This window comes from Coenobita brevimanus, chromosome 15, assembly GCF_032717465.1.
Source record: "Coenobita brevimanus isolate Jiangsu-jjx chromosome 15, ASM3271746v2, whole genome shotgun sequence".
In the NCBI taxonomy this organism is placed as follows: Eukaryota; Metazoa; Arthropoda; class Malacostraca; order Decapoda; family Coenobitidae; genus Coenobita; species Coenobita brevimanus.
This window is the reverse complement of record NC_136968.1, coordinates 34,804,553-34,821,778: the sequence shown is the minus strand read 5'-3', so window position 1 is coordinate 34,821,778 and position 17,226 is coordinate 34,804,553. Positions and strand designations below refer to the sequence as shown.

Below are 17,226 nucleotides of genomic sequence, written 5' to 3'. Positions count from 1 at the left end.
GATTATAATTGTTTTTCTTGTCTTTGCCTTTTTTTTTTTTTTTTTTTTTTTTGCCGATATGTGTATTGATGATTACATGTGCATTTGTCATAACTGGCTGCGTGTATACAGTTTTGTTTTGTTTCGTTTCATTTTCCTCGTGCTTTTTTTTTTTTTTTTTAATTATATGTGTCGTGGCTCAATGGGTTAGGGCTCTCCGCTCTGACCGAAGGGCCGGAGGATCGAATCCACCCAAGGGTCATTGGTAGACATCAGGAAGGGCATCCGGTCATAAAATGCTACACGCTCCAGTCTAAAAGTCCTCTACCCAGGGGCAACGCCTTAGCCCTTCGGGGATACCTGGCGTAAAACCAAATTATTATTTTTTTTATTATTGATGATTACATGTGCATTTATCATAACTCACTGCTTGTATGTACAGTTTTGTTTCGTTTCGTTTCATTTTACGGTTTTCCTTGTGCCTTTTTGTCCATTTTTTTATGTAGCATTGGGGGTAATTGATTTATTTTCTAGTTTTGACATCACAGTGCTTTAGAAATATTTGTTCCCGTTTTTGTGGTGTTTGTTGTATTGGAGGTGTATCCAGCATGTCTGTATTCTCTGCATCACCCATTTATGCGTGTGTGAAAGGTGGATGGTTGGAAGGAGAGGCAGACTGAGAAAGAGGTGGAGGGTTGGAAAAAGGAGAGGCAGACTGAGAATGAGGTGGAGGGTTGGAAGACGGAGAGGCATACAGAGAACAAGGTGGAGGGTTTGAAGAAGGAGAGGGAGACTGAGAATGAGGTGGAGGGTTGGGAGAAGGAGAGGCAGACTGAGAACAAGGTGGAGGGTTGGAAGAAGGAGAAGCAGACTGAGAATGAGGTGGAGGGCCGGGAGAAGGAGAGGGAGACTGAGAAGACGATGGAGAGATGAGGTGGAAGATGGTTTGTGGTGGAAAGAGGAGTTATTGGAGGGTTGGGGAGAAATACTGAAAGAATGAATAAGTAGAGATTGAAATGTCAGGAGACGCTTTTATCGAGGCCACTGTGCAAAGAATAAGGTGTATGGCATTGTTGAGAGAGAGAGAGAGGAGAGACAGACAGACAGACAGACAAAGAGAGAGAGAGAGAGAGAGAGAGAGAAGTGTGGGCAAGGATAGAGTCTCAAGATAGATGTTGCAGGTAGGTGGATAGACAGATAATGTTTTGTGTTGTTTGATATGGGTGAGGCTAGACAAACAGATAGATAGGTATATAGATAGATAGGTAGACAGGTATGTAGGTAGATAGACAGATAGATAGATGCAGTAGGTATAGTGTTGGTCAAGGTTAGTGCACTTGGTGGGCAGGGCGAGGTGGGTTGGTGGGTGCCGTGGGTCTTGCATTGGACCGGGGTGCCAGCACAGTCTCCAGCTGCTCCAGTGTCTTCTTGGCCACTTTGAGCACATTTTCCCCCCCTGTGGCTCCCCTGCCGGCCCTCGATCGACCCCCTGCCCGCCCCTTCCCGCCCAAATCCCCGTGCTGGTGGTGGTGTATGGGCGGGAGGGGGACCACGTGACTGTCAGAGAGGGTTTGACTGTTCGCGTGCCTGTTCCGTGATTTGAGCTGCTCCCATCCCTCAGAGCGTGTTGAGGAGCCTAATAAGTCCACCTCCTCCTTGTCGTCTTGGTCGTCATTGTAGGCGTGGTAGCTGCGGCGATGGATGGAGGGGGAGGAGGACAGGGAGCGGGGTTCTGAGGAGGAGCGAGGAAGGTTTGAAAATGTGCCTCTTCGCTGTGTCTGGCTGGCTCGTGATGGCAGAGTGCGTGAGGCATTTGAGCGTGTGTCCAGTGAATTGAGTGAGGCGTTTATGGATGACGAGAGTGAGGGTGGGAGAAGGGTGGGGAGGGATGGGCGGGCGGGCGTAGGTGGGCGATGCGCTGGCCGATGCTCAAAATCCTCCTGAAGCAGCTGCTCTATCCGAGGCATCCCCGCGACGCCAACTTTACGGTTTATCGACACACTCTTGGCCTTGTGTCCGCCTGTCATCCTGCCCTCCACCGCCTTCCCATCAGTCACCGGCACTTCACGTTCCACCTCCATTAGTGATTCCGTGTCTGCCTCATTACCTGTCAATGGAGGGTGATTGGAAGGCTTGTTAGGCATTGTTTACCACCTGACCTCTATATTTACCTGTGTGTTTTCTTACCTGGCAATGTACCTTAATTAGAAGGCGAATAATTTTGGCCATGTGGAGAGGATGGAGAGTGAGAGACTGATGAGGAGAGTGTATGTGAGTGAGGTGGAGGGGGAGAGAGGGAGGGGAAGGCCAAGGATGAGATGGAGGGATGGAGTGGAGGTATATGAGAGAGGGGGGTGTGAATTGGGAGCGGGGCAGTGAAATGGCGGGGAACAGGGCGACGTGGAGGCGATTTGTTTGTGGTCACGCCGTATGGGATTAAGGCGTCTGGCAATAGATAGATGGACAGATCATTGTGCATCAGCGTATACACAGATCTGTCTCGCAAAATAATGGAGAACTGGTTACAAAATTGACAGATACATAATGACACACTAAAGTTTAACAAATTAATTATTATCCTGCCTGGGATTTTGTCTCGGGCAGCGTTACCACTGAGTCAAGAGAGGCACCCTACTTCCCTGCTAGACAGTGTGTGTGTGTGTGTGTGTGTGTGTGTGTGTGTGTGTGTGTGTGCTTTTTAAAATGTACAGTCGCGAGCAGATGAAATGGAGACACCAGCACACACACCTCTGGGTCGCTTCTACCCGACGAGTTACGGGAGAGTGAGAGAGGGAGGGGGGTGTATGGAGGGGCTGGTGGTGGGAAAAAGATCAAGAGAGGGAAGGGAAGGGAGGAGAGGAGGGGCGGCAATAACCATGGCTGTCAAGGTCTTACTTTATCTTGATTATGGATTAATGTTTGATTTTGGGAGAGCTTAATTAATCATGATGTGAATCACATCACCCGTGCCAAATTATAATAGGCTTTTCTGTCTCAAAAGTATCCCTCCCCAGGTGCGAGTTCCATTCGAGGGGTTCATTGGTGAGAGGTGAAACTGGAAGGGGTTCAAGAGGGAGGGGGTTACACCTGTTTGAGCGGTGTGGTGGAAAATATTGGGGAATGAGGAGAATAGTAATGTAGTCATAAGCCAAAGGTGAAGAAAATATGTGCACGTCGGGTTAACACTTGTCTGTGATGGTTCTGGTGCCCAACAATTAATGGATGAACATTTTAATAGGTTGATTGTGCTCGTCATTCAGGATGTCAGCATAAATATGTCTTGCTATATGTCATCAGACTCTAGCCATGATTATACACATTTTTTATCTTGGGAATGCTAGGGATCAAAAGCATATGAAACCGAATTAGATGGATTTCACATTTACAAAGCTATGTATTGATTTTTAGTTAAGTCATCATACGTCAGTATTTGTTCGATATTACAACTGTAATGATTACAATTTCTTTAATGAATGGGCTATTTTCAGTGCTTAATGTGTTTTAGCAATAATTATTAATAATATAAAATACGAGAACCACAGGTATTCATGTTTTTTATGATAAAAGAAAATTGTGAGGAACGGAGTGAGACAAACCCTCTTGCAGAATATAAGCTCATTTCTGGTGAAGTGAAGGTTCCATTCATGTGAACCGCAGTTCCCTTTATACACACACACACACACACACACACACACACACACACACACACACACACACACACACACACACACACACACACCAGGAATGTTGCCAGAATGGGAATAATGACTAACAAACTCGTCAATATCAAAATGTGATGCCTGGCAACCACCTTCATTCTCAGACAGCCAAGACTGTTTCTCCCTCCCCTTCCACTCACCAAAAGCTCTCCCCCTCCCCCCCTCCCTCCCCAGCCTACCATCTCCTTTCTTCCTCTCTCACTCCCTGTCCCTCTTCAACTCGGCGTAGCCATTGTGAAACTTTAGGTTAACGATTTAGCTCTTGCCTTGATTCTTATGAAGCCACAGTTGAGCTGCGAAGCTAGCCATATCTTCATGTGTAATACAATATATTGCTCTCTCGCTTAAATGGAAAACAAAGTTACAAACCCATTACCTTATCAGTGATATGTATGACATCATGATTAATTAAGCTCGGCCAAAGTCAATCCTACATCCTTAAGATAAAGTAAAACCTGGACAGCCATGGTTACGCCTCTCGTACCCTCCCCTGCCCTTTCTCCCTCCACCAGCCCCTCCATTCCCTCCCCCCCTCCCTTGTTCCTCTCTCACTCCCCTCCCCCCCACACCTAGTAACTAATCGGGTAGAAGCGACCCAGAGGTGTGTGTGCTGGTGTTTCCATTTCATCTGCTCGCGACTGTACCTGTGTGTGCTTTGAAGTAACTGCAGAAAGAATGGATTATTCAGAAACCATCCACTTACCCGAACCAGGACTTGAGGAAATTAACACAAGTTGAAGTTGGACTCTCCTATCTGTGCCTTCATGCTTGACGATGCTCTGTGGCTCGCTTCTCTCCCTCCTCCTTCCTTCCCTCCTGTCTCTCCCCGTCTCTCCTGTTTCCCAACTTCCCTCCTTCCTGTCTTCGTTGTCGTTTTCCTTATGTTGTATGAGTTTACCGTTTTCTTTCAGGGATGAGTGTGTGATTTCTATTTCTGTGCTTTCATTCAGGGTTTTTATAGTTTCTGTTCTCTTTTCATCTAGCCTTCTCTTGTCCTCTGTTCCTCCCTTGTTCTGCGGTGTTATTTTTGTGTTCTCCGCTGTTATAGTGCTACCAGTCGTTCTCTCAGGGCTCAGTGTTCTTCCGTAGCTGCCCTCCTCTTCGTGGTTGTTCTCGTCTTGTTCCAACCTGTTTAAAACATGTTTCTGTAATTTGAGCACATTGTTGTTTATCAGAAATTCTCTATCCATCTATCTATCAGGATATGTCTGTCTATCTATTTATCTATTATTAAAAATCCTGTTTATCTGTCTATCTATCGGTTCATCTACTGTACTTCTAGTGCCAAGACCGGGCCATCTCGTTGTGATTAATGCTTTTATGATGGGAGATGTTAACTGGTGAGAACTGCAAATGTTGAGGGTAGAGTTGTGAGAGGCGGGCCGCAAAAGACCTGAGGTGTGTTCATACAGTGTGACCTCAGGGATAAGGGGATAATAAGAGAGGTTGCTAGAGATTGAGCAGCGTGGAGAGACGCCATTAGGTGCCCAAGGCTGACGCATGCAAGCTTGTTGGAACCTTTATAAACGAACGTATCTGTCTCTCCCTCACCTGGTCAGAATGGGCGTAGGTGGTCGGTCTAAATCAATAGGAGTGGCGGGAATGCAATCGGACGGGCCTGATGGTCGAGGCTGAATACTGGAGTCGAGCGTGAGGAGACTCGCAATGTCGGAATGACCATTTTTTACCGCTAGATCCTTGGCCGTCAATCCCAAGGCGTTTTTCTGACCTGTGTAGGGGAAGGTGAGAAGGTTACACTCTTAATGTACCCTAACCTAGCACAGTCTAAGCTAACTCAGTCTAGCCTAACCTAACTCAACCCAGTCTAGTCTAATCCTACCCAGCTGATCTAATCTAACCCAACCCACTGTGCTCTACTCAGCCCAGTATAATATAACTCAGCAAAGTCTGATTAACCCAGCCTTGTGTAACCTATCTCGGTGCAGTCCTTACCTACATACAAAGGCCCACGTTTTGCAAGGCAGTGTTTGATGCTTTCGTGGACTGGCATTTTCCCGCCCAAACTGCATGACCTTTAGTTCCCAGTTCAGAAGTTGGTCCTGTGTCTTCTTTGGTCTGTCCATGGGAAGACCTCACATGACCTATCTTAGTTCAACCTATCTATATATCTATCTATAGCCCGACGCCCAAATCCCGCAAAGGGTGGCCGCAGTCAAAACGCCTCCAAGTCGCTCTGTCACCCACCATTTGACTGCCCTCCCCCCAGCTCACTTCCCCCTCCCTCATATACCTCTCAACTCCATCCCTCCACCTCATCCTCGGTCTACCCCTCCCTCTCTCTCCCTCCACTTCACCTACATACACTCTCTTAGTCAGTCTTTCATTCTCCATTCTCTCCACATGTCCAAACCACGTCAGTGTATTTCTCCTAATCTTCTCAACCACATCCACATCCACCCCACAACGTTCTTCTTCATTCGTGCAACCTAACCCAACATAATCTAAGCCTAACTGATTCTAACCTAACCTCCCCCAGTTCAGGCAATCGTAACCTAGCCCTGCCCAGTCCATCCCAGCTGCACGCACCTCTGAACGTGATGCGGTGTAGGTGTCTGTACGCTGCAAGGATGAGTAAAGCAACGTTGGTGTGACCCAGGGCAGCCGCGTACATCAGGGCTGAGTTGCCATCACTGTCCTGCAGCCCGGGGTCAGTGCCAGGCTGAAAGTGACAGAATAATTGGTTGCAAATTAGTTTGAAATGACTGTTCGATTTGGTTTGCAACATTGGACCAGATTTGACCTTAAAGTTGATATGGAGATGATGTGTCTAGATTGGGTTAAGAATGGGCTAGGTTGGTGGCAGATTGGCTTCAGTTAACCTTTACTTCCAGTCCTTCATTTATGTAGCGGGTCAACTCTGGCACTGTCTCCCTCTGTCTCTATTTCCTACTTCCAATGATCTCCAGTCTTTCAAACGCAGTGTGTCCAGGCATCTCAAAATGAACGGATCTTGAATTTGGCTCTCTGTTGTATTGTTTTTGTTTTTTCTTGGAAAGAATAGTTTGCGGGCTCCTGACCTCTTGTTCCTGCTTCCTTGCATAAAAAAAACACAAAAGTTTGCTAGGAGGGACAGACACAATGAGACAGCTGTGGTGCGCATCTCGGTAACTTGAGCCTTTGAGTCTGTGCTGGGTTATTCACACTTTTATGTTGGGATACAAGTCCAGTGTATCTTCCAGGTACATCCCATTGTTGTTATGGTAGGTATTCATTTTTCCCACCAACTGACAAAGGGTGGATGCACACGAGTTACATGGCACCAGCTGCCCACACCAGGATGCGAACCCATGTGCTGTTAGTCTGGTAAATTTATAGGTAGCACTGTTAGTCACATAGTTAAAGAGATGGTTCGAAGGTAGCTGTATCGGCAGTAAATAATAAGTTAGATTGGCGAGAAGTTGGGTAGAAGTGATTAAAGTTGGGTAGAAGTGATTAAAGTTGGGTAGAAGTGATTAAAGTTGGGTAGAAGTGATTAAGTTGGGTAGAAGTGATTAAAGTTGGGTAGAAGTGACTGAAGTGGCTAAAATTGAAGAGATGATTCAGTTGGCTAGAAAAATGGATAGTGTTAGTGGCTAGATTGACAGAACCTGAACAGACATGACTACATTGACACGAAACTAGAAAGAGATGCGAGGTGGGGGAGATATGAACAGAAATATTAGATTTGCCAGAAGGTTGGACAGAGTTCATAGATTGGTAGGATATTAGATACAGCAGTAGTTCTCAGCTTAAGGGGGTGCGAGCAAACGCAAGAAAAACAGAGTGAAATGAAACAAGTGTGTGTGTGTGTGTGTGTGTGTGTGTGTGTGTGTGTGTGTGTGTGTGTGTGTGTGTGTGTGTGTCACAATGAACGATAAATTTGTATTCACTGTTCATATTCTTCAAAGCACATTTTTTGTCATACCCATGTAATATTTTTTTTTCCTTGCTGTCTGCCTCCTGGTCAACATCCTGCTTTTTCGTCTTTCTCCCTAATCGGGTCATTTAGAATTTAAAGACTACAAGAAGTCGTATATCGCTAGATGGACTGCACTCTAGTTAAAATATAAGTGTATCAACCTTTCCCTCTCAGTTTCTTTCTTAAATGGGAATAGTGGACTACAGAAGGGATAATTCAGTCTGTATGAGCCTTCACCTTGTTTAACGTCCATCTGAACTTGAGGTAACAATAATAATAACAACTAGAACACCTTAAAATTGTCCAAGAATTATTTTGATAAAGGAAAACCCACAGCCGTTGCCTACTATAAGCTGAGCCATACAGAGACCTTGAGGTCAAGGTCAATGATCTTGTCCGCGTCACCTTAGGTCATCACAGTCTGTAAGTCCACCAAGTTTGGTGGCTCTAGCTTTAATCCATCATGGAAAATTGGGTGACATCCGGAAAAGCCCCAATTTTTTACCCCGGGCGATCTCAGAGAACGAGAACCACACTACTTCCCGCACTGCGTTCTCCTTAAGGCTATATTGTGGTAAAATTTCAGCTTCCAAGCTTAAGCAGTTCTTCAGATTGTGTGGCTGACTCCCTTTTCTGTGTACCTGATAATGTTTGGTTGACGGATTGCCACCATATTTGGCCCAAAGAAGCGGACACGTGTCTGACCAAGTTGACCAGGTTTGAAAGTTCTAGTCCAAATTGCCTTTGAAGTAACCCAATTTTTAAATAACATATAAATAAATAAATAAATACTAATATTAACAATAATAATAATAATGACAAAAACAAGAAAACTTCCCACAGGGATGTGAGAAGTTCCATTAATTCGATAATAAATTTTTTAAGAGTTAGATGTGGCAGGAAGCGGAGGGGGGGGGGAGGGTGAAGGACGTGGATATGTTGACCAAGGCTTAGGGGGGCGCCACCAGAAATGACACAGGTTAATTGAGAACCGCTGCTGTAGCATATGCTGATAGTCACGAAGAAGTGCTAAGGCAAGGATGTAGAGCCAGAGCATTGTCTCCATCCGCCACTGAGCTACCGTACGTGAAATAAAACTGCAAAAGAACGAAACTCTGGGCCAAGTTAAGGTGAAAGAACTGTAGCTGGATAAAAAGATAGGTAGATGGATGGAGAGGTGAATGTATTATAGATAGGAAAGTAGAATAAATTGGCTGATAAGTGAATAAATAGCTCCTGATGGCTGATAAACGAGATTGCATCAGTAAATTTATGCAACAGAGCCAGATTGCATGGTGACGTCACTGGTGGATGTCGATCTATACACGTGTACATTCCTTGACTTACATAATTACACGCACATAGCTTGACAGACGCACATAAAAGGTCGATGTACATAATTAGACTGTTTAGATATTATTATTATTATTATTATTATTATTATTTTATGGATGTTAGAGTCATTGTTAAGTGTGTGTTTGTGTTTTGTGTGTGTGTGTGTGTGTGTGTGTGTGTGTGTGTGTGTGTGTGGTCTATGTGTGTGTGTGTGTGTGTGTGTGTGTGTGTGTGTGTGTGTGTGTGTGTGTGTGTGTGTGTGTGTGTGTGTGGTCTATGTGTGTGTGTGTGTGTGTGTGTGTGTGTGTGTGTCTAGGTCGATCACAGTTCAACGGTTGCCACACACCACGATACACCAACACTTCCACCACACTGACACCACTACAATTAACACCACCACACTTAACACCACCACACTTAACACCACCACACCTAACCCCCACACTTAACACCACCACACTTCCACCACAACACCACCACACTCCCACCACACTTCCACCACGCTTAACACCACCACACTTACCACCACACTTCTACCACACATAACGCCACCACAATCGCACCACACTTTTACCACACCTACTACGCATTAATGGCATTATTAGAACTACCACACCTTTATTTCACTTGTAATAGCACTACCACAGTTCTACCACAGTCCCACCACATTCCGCCACAGTCCTACCACACTTTATGTAAACACAGTCCCACCACACGTTACCACAGTCCCACCACCTAGCACTTCTACCACACTTCTGCCACGATTCTTCCACAGTCCCACCAAACTTACTGCTATCCCACCACACTTTTACCACAGCTCTGCCCCACTCCTGCGGCAGTCCCACCACACTTCTACCACGGTTCTACCACACTTCTGCCACAATCTAATACATTTCTACCACAGTCCACCACAATTCTACTGATATTCCACCACCGTCCTATCACAATCATAACAGTTTAAACACTTCTACCACAGTTTGCCACACTTGTACCACAATCCTGCCACAGTTTTCAGTTCAACCACAGTCCTACCACAATTTTCAGTTCTGCCACAATCCTACCACAATTTTCACAGTTCTGCCACAGTCCTGCCACAATTTTCACAGTTCTACCACAGTCCTGCCACAATTTTCACAGTTCTACCACAGTCCTGCCACAATTTTCACACTTCTTCTACAATCGTAATGCAATTTTCACAGTTCTACCACAGTCTTACGACAATTTTCACAGTTCTACCACAGTCCCACCACAATTTTCACGGTTCTACCACAGTCCTACCACAATTTTCACGGTTCTGCCACAATCCTACCACAGTTTTCACAGTCCTACTACAATTTTCAGTTCTACCACAATCCTACCACAATTTTCACAGTTCTACCACAGTCCTGCCACAATTGTCAGAGTTTACCACAATCCTACCACAATTTTCACAGTTCTACCACAGTCCTACCACAGATTTCATAGTTCAACCACATTCCTACCACAATTTTCAGTTCTACCACAATTTTCAGTTCTGCCACAATCCTACCACAATTTTCACAGCACTACCACAGTCCCACCACACTTCCGCCACAGTTGCACAACATTCACCGTTATTGATTTCTGCATTCAGTCGATAGCCAATGACCCTCAATAATTCCCAGTCCTACCACAATTATCAGTGCTACCACAATTCTACCACAGTTATAGGTCCTACCACAGTTATCAGTCCTACCACAATTATCAGTCCTACCACAGTTATAGGTCCTACCACAATTATCAGTCCTACCACAATTATCAGTGCTACCACAATTCTACCACAGTTATAGGTCCTACCACAATTCTCAGTCCTACCACAGTTATAGGTCCTACCACAATTATCGGTCCTACCACAGTTATCAGTCCTACCACAATGATCACTCCTACCACAATTATCAGTCCTACCACAATTCTACCACAATTATCAGCCCCACGACATTTCTACCACATTTCTACCACAGATCAGTAAGCTTTTGGTGTTATGTATGTATGTATGTGTGTATATGTATGTATGTACGTATGTAGGTGTGTGACAGCTCCGATCCATGAGTTTTTAAAAATAATAATATTTACGTTTAGAGAGAGAGAGAGAGAGAGAGAGAGAGAGAGAGAGAGAGAGAGAGAGACGGGGGGGAGGCTATCCACACTTCCAACATAATTAACCACACTCCCAACATAATTAACCACACTTTGCCACAGATATTCGTGTTTCTGCCACAGTTAACCACAGTTCAGTAAGTAGACACATTACTACCACATTTAAACATTTTGGCCACAACCAGTCTAACTTCTACGACAGTTAGCCACATTTCTGCCACAGTTTGCCACATTTCCACCATTAGCCACATTTCTACCGCAGTGCCACCACAGTTAGCCACATTTGCACCAGAGTTAATCACATTTCCACCACAGTTAACCACATTTCCACCACAGTAACCACACTACCGCAATTAACCACATTTCACCACAATTAACCACATTTCCACCACAGTTAACTACATTTCCACCACAGTTAACCACATTTCCACCACAATTAACTACATTTCCACCACAGTAAACATTTCTACCACAATTAACCACATTCCTACCACAATTAATCACCCTTCTACCACAATTAACCACACTTCTATCACAATTCATTACACTTTTACCACAGTTAACCACAGTTCTACCACAGTCAACCACATTACCACAATGAACCTCTTATTTACCACAATGAACCACACATTTACCACAATTAGCCACATTTCTACCTGTTTCCTTCCAAGTTAGCTACACTTCCGGTACGATTAACCACTCCACCACATCTCCACAAGTCTACCACATTTTAACCACAGAATTCACGATTTCTACCACAGTTACTACCCAAAAAACTGCTTTTCACCACAATCAGCCACGCTCCACCACAATTAACCACACTTCGCCACAATTAGCCACACTTGCAGCACACCGTAGTGACACCCACCACAGTCCACTACAACACCTGAACTGCCTCCACCACACACAGGTCTGTTCGTACGTCCGGCAGAGGAGAAAGAGTTGTACCGCACCACCACCACACTACCACACTGTCAGACGTTGCAACCAAACTACCAGACGTTGCTACCACACTAATACACTTCCTAGTAACACTGCCACACTTCCTACCACACTACCACACTGCCACGTTCGTACCACACTATCAGACCTTTCTGCCACACTACCACACTTCTTTGCAACACTACCACACGTCCTACCACACTGCCACGTTCGTACCACACTATCAGACGTTGCTGCCACACTACCACACTTCTTTGCAACACTACCACACATGCTACCACACTACCTTGGTGCTACCACACTACCAGACGTTGCTGCCACACAAACACACTTCCTTGCCACACTACCACACTTCCCTACCACACATCCTACCACACTACCATGTTGTTACCATACTGTCAGACATTACAGCCACACTACCACACCTCCTACCACATTACCATGTTGCCACCACACGAACACACTTCCATGCCACACTACACTGTCAGAGTCCACATCAAGACACCTCCCTACCACACTACCACAGTCAGACGTTGCTACCACATATCACATTTCCTCGCCACACTACCACACTTCCCTACCACAGCTGTCTACCACACCAACCAGTCACTACCACACACTAAGAGAAGTTGCCACCAGACGCTTACGTTGCTGCCACACAAAACATTATCACATACATTTCCCTACCACATCACCACAATACTACCACACTACCACACGTTACTACCTCACTGCCTGACATTGCTACCACACCGACATATCACTACCACACACTCCCACCACATGTGACTGTTCATACTGCCACACGTTACTACCACACTACCACACGTTGCAACCACATCAGTATATCACTACCACACACTACCTCCACATTTTACTATTCATTCTACCACACTACCACACGTTACTACCACACCAAGGTCTCGCTATACACACTTCGCTACCACAACCACACATGGCTACCGCACTGCCACACCAATATACGGTACTACCACACACACACACACACACACACACACACACACACACACACACACACACACACACACACACTCTGTCTGTCTGTCTGTCTGTCTGTCTGTCTGTCTGTCTGTCTGTCTGTCTGTCTCTCTCTCTCTCTCTCTCTCTCTCTCTCACTACACGTTGCCACCACAAAAAGAGAGGGAGAGAAGGAGGGAAGGAAGGGAAGAAAAAGAAGGAGAGGAAGAGAAAAGAGGGAGGGGGGAAGGGAGGGAAGTTAGGGAGGGAGGGGTAGGGAGTGGAGGAAAGAGGAAGGGAGAAAGAAAGGGAGGAGATGGCTGGAGAGAGGGAATGAAATAAAGAAGAGGGGGGGAGGGAGGGAGGGAAGGGAGGTAGGGAGAGGAGGAAAGGAGGGGGGGGAGGGAGTAAGGTGGAGGAATGCAAGTGTATTGATGATCGATGTTGATGTCTCCCTCCCCTCCCCTCCCCTCCCCTCCTCTCCCCCTCCCCTCCCCTCCCCTCCCCTCCCTCCTCTCTTACGTGCTACCTCCCTCCCTCCCCCTCTCCTTCACACTCTCTATCCCTTCAATTTCCTCTCTCTTTACCTCTCTCTCTCTCTCTCTCTCTCTCTCTCTCTCTCTCTCTCTCTCTCTCTCTCTCTCTCCATGTATCTATCTGTCTATCGATCCAGGGCGCCATGCAGCTGTAAACGTTTTTTTTAATGGTAAATCGTTGCCTTTGATTAAATATTTAAACTATCCAGTCTGGCTTATACTGCTTATTTTGCCCTCTCTCTCTCTCTCTCTCTCTCTCTCTCTCTCTCTCTCACAGCAAGAAAAATATGTTGGTAGGTGGGGGCGCTCACCATCCACTTACTCGATGTAGTGCTGCTCTCGGGTGTCTGCCCATTCCTCTCCTCCCTCCTTTCCTTCCTTCCACTTCTGCCTTTCCTTCATTCATTCCTCGTCCTTCTGCCTACGGGTGGCTTTACACTTCCACTTTTGTCTTTCTTTCCTTCATTCTTTCCTCTTCCTTCTGCCTGTGGGTGACTACACTGAGTGACAAGCCAAATGGTTTCCTGTACACCAGGAAATCACTTACTACGCTGGGTGGTAACCATGTAACCAAATTATGGCCCCTGGTGGTTTAGTGGGTAATAAAGGTGCTCCAATCGGATTGAGCCAGTGAAGGTTTATATCCAAGGGGTGGTTGGGGTTTATTGCTCACGTAATGCCATTCAGGGATGAGTGAGGCTTGTCACTCATCAAACGTCAGGACAAATTTGCCTAGCCCCGGGCTCCTACGCTCCTCATGGGGCAACGTAGGATAGGATGAAGGATGGATGGATAGGTGGATATATAATCGATTGTGAGGGTACAGTTCTCTCTCTCTCTCTCTCTCTCTCTCTCTCTCTCTCTCTCTCTCTCTCTCTCACATACTCACGTGCTGCAGTAGAGTCAGGGCTGCACGTGGACAGTCAGCCATGGCCGCCAGCATGAGGGGGGTCGTACCACGTGCATCTCCAAGGTTAGGGTCTGCCCCCCCCCGTAGCAGCTCCCCCACTAGGCCCCCACGACCCCCATCACCCCCACCACGACCTGACCCCCTCCCCTGACCCCTGTCCTCACCCTCACTGGCCACCGCACACAGAAGGGCACGGGACCCTGGTGGGGGTGGGAGCGGGTAAGGTTGAGGGTAGGGTAGGGTAGGGAATGAAGGTAAAATTAGATGTTAGGGTAGGGTAGGGCAGGGTAGGGTTGGGTAGGGGGGTGTAGGTTAGGGTAGGATAGGATAGGGTAGGGTAGGGTAGGGTAGGGTAGGGTAAGGTAAGGTAAGGTAGGGCAGGGTAGGGTAGGGGGGTGTAGGGTAGGGTAGGGTAGGGTAGGGGTGTGGGTAGGGTAGGGAATGGAATTAGTTAGATGTTAGGGTAGGGTAGGGTAAGATAAGGTAGGGTAGGGTAGGGTAAGGTAGGGTAGATGGGAAGGGTAGATTTGCTTAGGTAATCTTGTCACCTAAGAAACTAATATTCACAAGACACTGCCACCAAAACTGCACACAGTAATCCAAATGCGGTCGCACTAAAGATTTGATTTGTTCTTTTCAATACAAGTCCCTCTAACAATCTGCTCTATAAATCTGTCTGGGGTAAGTAGGTATATAAGTGAACAAACAGACTTAAAATCGTAAATATAAGTGTGTAAATAGGCATGTAAGTGGCCAGATTATAAGTGGAAAGTAGGTGGAGATAAATACCTGTTTGATCGGTGGCATTGACGGGTACACCAGCCTCCAGAAGCAACTTAACATGGCGATAGTGACCCTTTTTAACCGCAGCTACGAGACACCCCGCACCCGCACCCACGCCCGCACTCACACCCGCACCCACACCCGCACCCACACTGGCGCCTTTATCACCCACACTGCTCCCTAAAATCTTCTCTATACTGCTCACACACCCACCCACACCACTGTTACTTCTACCCACACTACTTATACTGTTCCCTACACCACCTGCACCATTTCTACTGCCCCCCACACCACCCACACCACTTATACTGCCCCCTACACCACCCACACCACTTATATTGCTCCCTACACCACCCACACCACTGCCACTCCTCACCACACCAACGTCCACACCACCACCACTCCTCCTTACCACACCACTATCACTCCGCACCACACCAGCATCCACACCACTACCACTCCTCACCACACCAGCATCCCAACCACTACCACTGCTCACCACACCAGCACTCACACCACTACCATTCCTTACCACACCAACATCCACACCACTACCACTCCTCACCACACCAACATCCACACTACTACCACTCCTTACCACACCAGCATCCACACCACTACCACTCCTCACCACACCAGCCTCCACACCACTACCACTCCTCACCACACTAGCATCCACACCACTACCACTCCTCACCACACCAACATCCACACCAGCACTGCCTCTAAGACTACCCATAGCCACACACCCTTTTCATTGCAACCAAATTTAATTCTTGGGTCGCCTCTCATATCCGAATTCCGCCATTACGTAACACCTGTGAGGAAGAGATTTATTTTATTTTTCTATACTCCTTTTACTCTAACTTGGCCTAAAATTGACACCTTTCCATCGTGAATGCTAAGTTATGATAAGAGATTAACACTATGATGCTAGTCACGAAGAAGTGCAGTGGAAAGGATGGAGAGCTGTAGTATTGTCTTTGCCTAAAATTGCCATCTTTCCATCTTGAATCCTAAGTTGTAAGAGTTTAACGCTAGAATATGGTGCTAGTCACGAAGAAGTGCAATGGAAAGGATGGAGAGCTGTAGCATTGTCTTTTTCGGCCACTGAGCTATGTGGAATAAGCTGCAAAATGACGAAAATCTGGGCCAAGTTAAAATAAAAATCGTAGAGTTGTATTTATTATTATTATTATTATTATTATTATTTTTTTTTTGTCTGTCTACCTAACGTGTCTGAGAATGATTTTTTTTTTTCTTTACGTGGTCATTTGAAAGATGGAATTTCAGTGAGCGGTTAGTGTGTGATTTGTTTGAATTTTGGTTAGGCATCTGTGTGTGTGTGTGTGTGTGTGTGTGAGAGAGAGAGAGAGAGAGAGAGAGGCTAAATCCATCAAAGGTCACGATCAATAATTGACAAATTTCCTATGTTTCTATTTTAGTGTTTCTCTCTCTCTCTCTCTCTCTCTCTCTCTCTCTCTCTCTCCCTGTAGGAAGTATAATCTCTCTCACTCTCTGTAGGAAGTATATACTGCATCCTTATTTTCCCCTACACACACACACACACACACACACACACACACACACACACACACACACACACACACACACACACACACACACACACACACACACACACACATTCTACCATACCAACAAGAAGGCTTCTGATTCGTCAACAAACATTACGGGGACTAAAAATCTACTTTCCTGGATTTTTTTTTCTGGAAATATCTACTTTGCTGGAAAATCTACTTTGCTGGAAAATCTACTTTGCTGGAAATATCTACTTTGCTGGAAAATCTACTTTGCTGGAAATATCTACTTTGCTGGAAAATCTACTTTGCTGGAAATATCTACTTTGCTGGAAAATCTACTTTGCTGGAAATATCTGCTTTTGCTGGAAAATCTACTTTGCTAGAAATATCTGCTTTGCTGGAAAAATCTGCTTTGCTGGAAAAATCTGCTTTGCTGGAAATATCTACTTTGCTGGAAATATCTACTTTG

The 17,226-nt window shown here is 45.9% G+C and overlaps 1 protein-coding gene across 1 annotated transcript; it reads right to left on the bottom strand.

Moving 5' to 3' along the window:
• Positions 1-1,252: 1,252 nt before the first annotated feature.
• LOC145390747 (uncharacterized) lies at positions 1,253-16,008 on the bottom strand. Its single transcript, XM_080265543.1, has 8 exons — positions 15,914-16,008; positions 15,223-15,413; positions 14,413-14,633; positions 6,246-6,378; positions 5,250-5,427; positions 4,546-4,826; positions 4,402-4,488; positions 1,253-2,086 (listed from the first exon to the last, which is right to left on the bottom strand). The coding sequence occupies exons 1-8, from the start codon at positions 16,006-16,008 to the stop codon at positions 1,308-1,310; spliced, it is 1,965 nt and encodes a 654-aa protein (XP_080121669.1). The 3' UTR covers positions 1,253-1,307.
• Positions 16,009-17,226: the final 1,218 nt, after the last annotated feature.

Bases quoted from the DNA above. Each gene is read 5' to 3' on its own strand.
- LOC145390747 (XM_080265543.1), bottom strand. From the start codon at position 16,008: ATGAGAGGCGACCCAAGAATTAAATTTGGTTGCAATGAAAAGGGTGTG. The intron at 6,379-14,412 runs GTGAGTATGTGA...TGTCACTTTCAG, and splicing joins CCCTGACTCTACTGCAGCAC to CCTGGCACTGACCCCGGGCT. The intron at 5,428-6,245 runs GTGCGTGCAGCT...TCCCCTACACAG, and splicing joins ACACCGCATCACGTTCAGAG to GTCAGAAAAACGCCTTGGGA.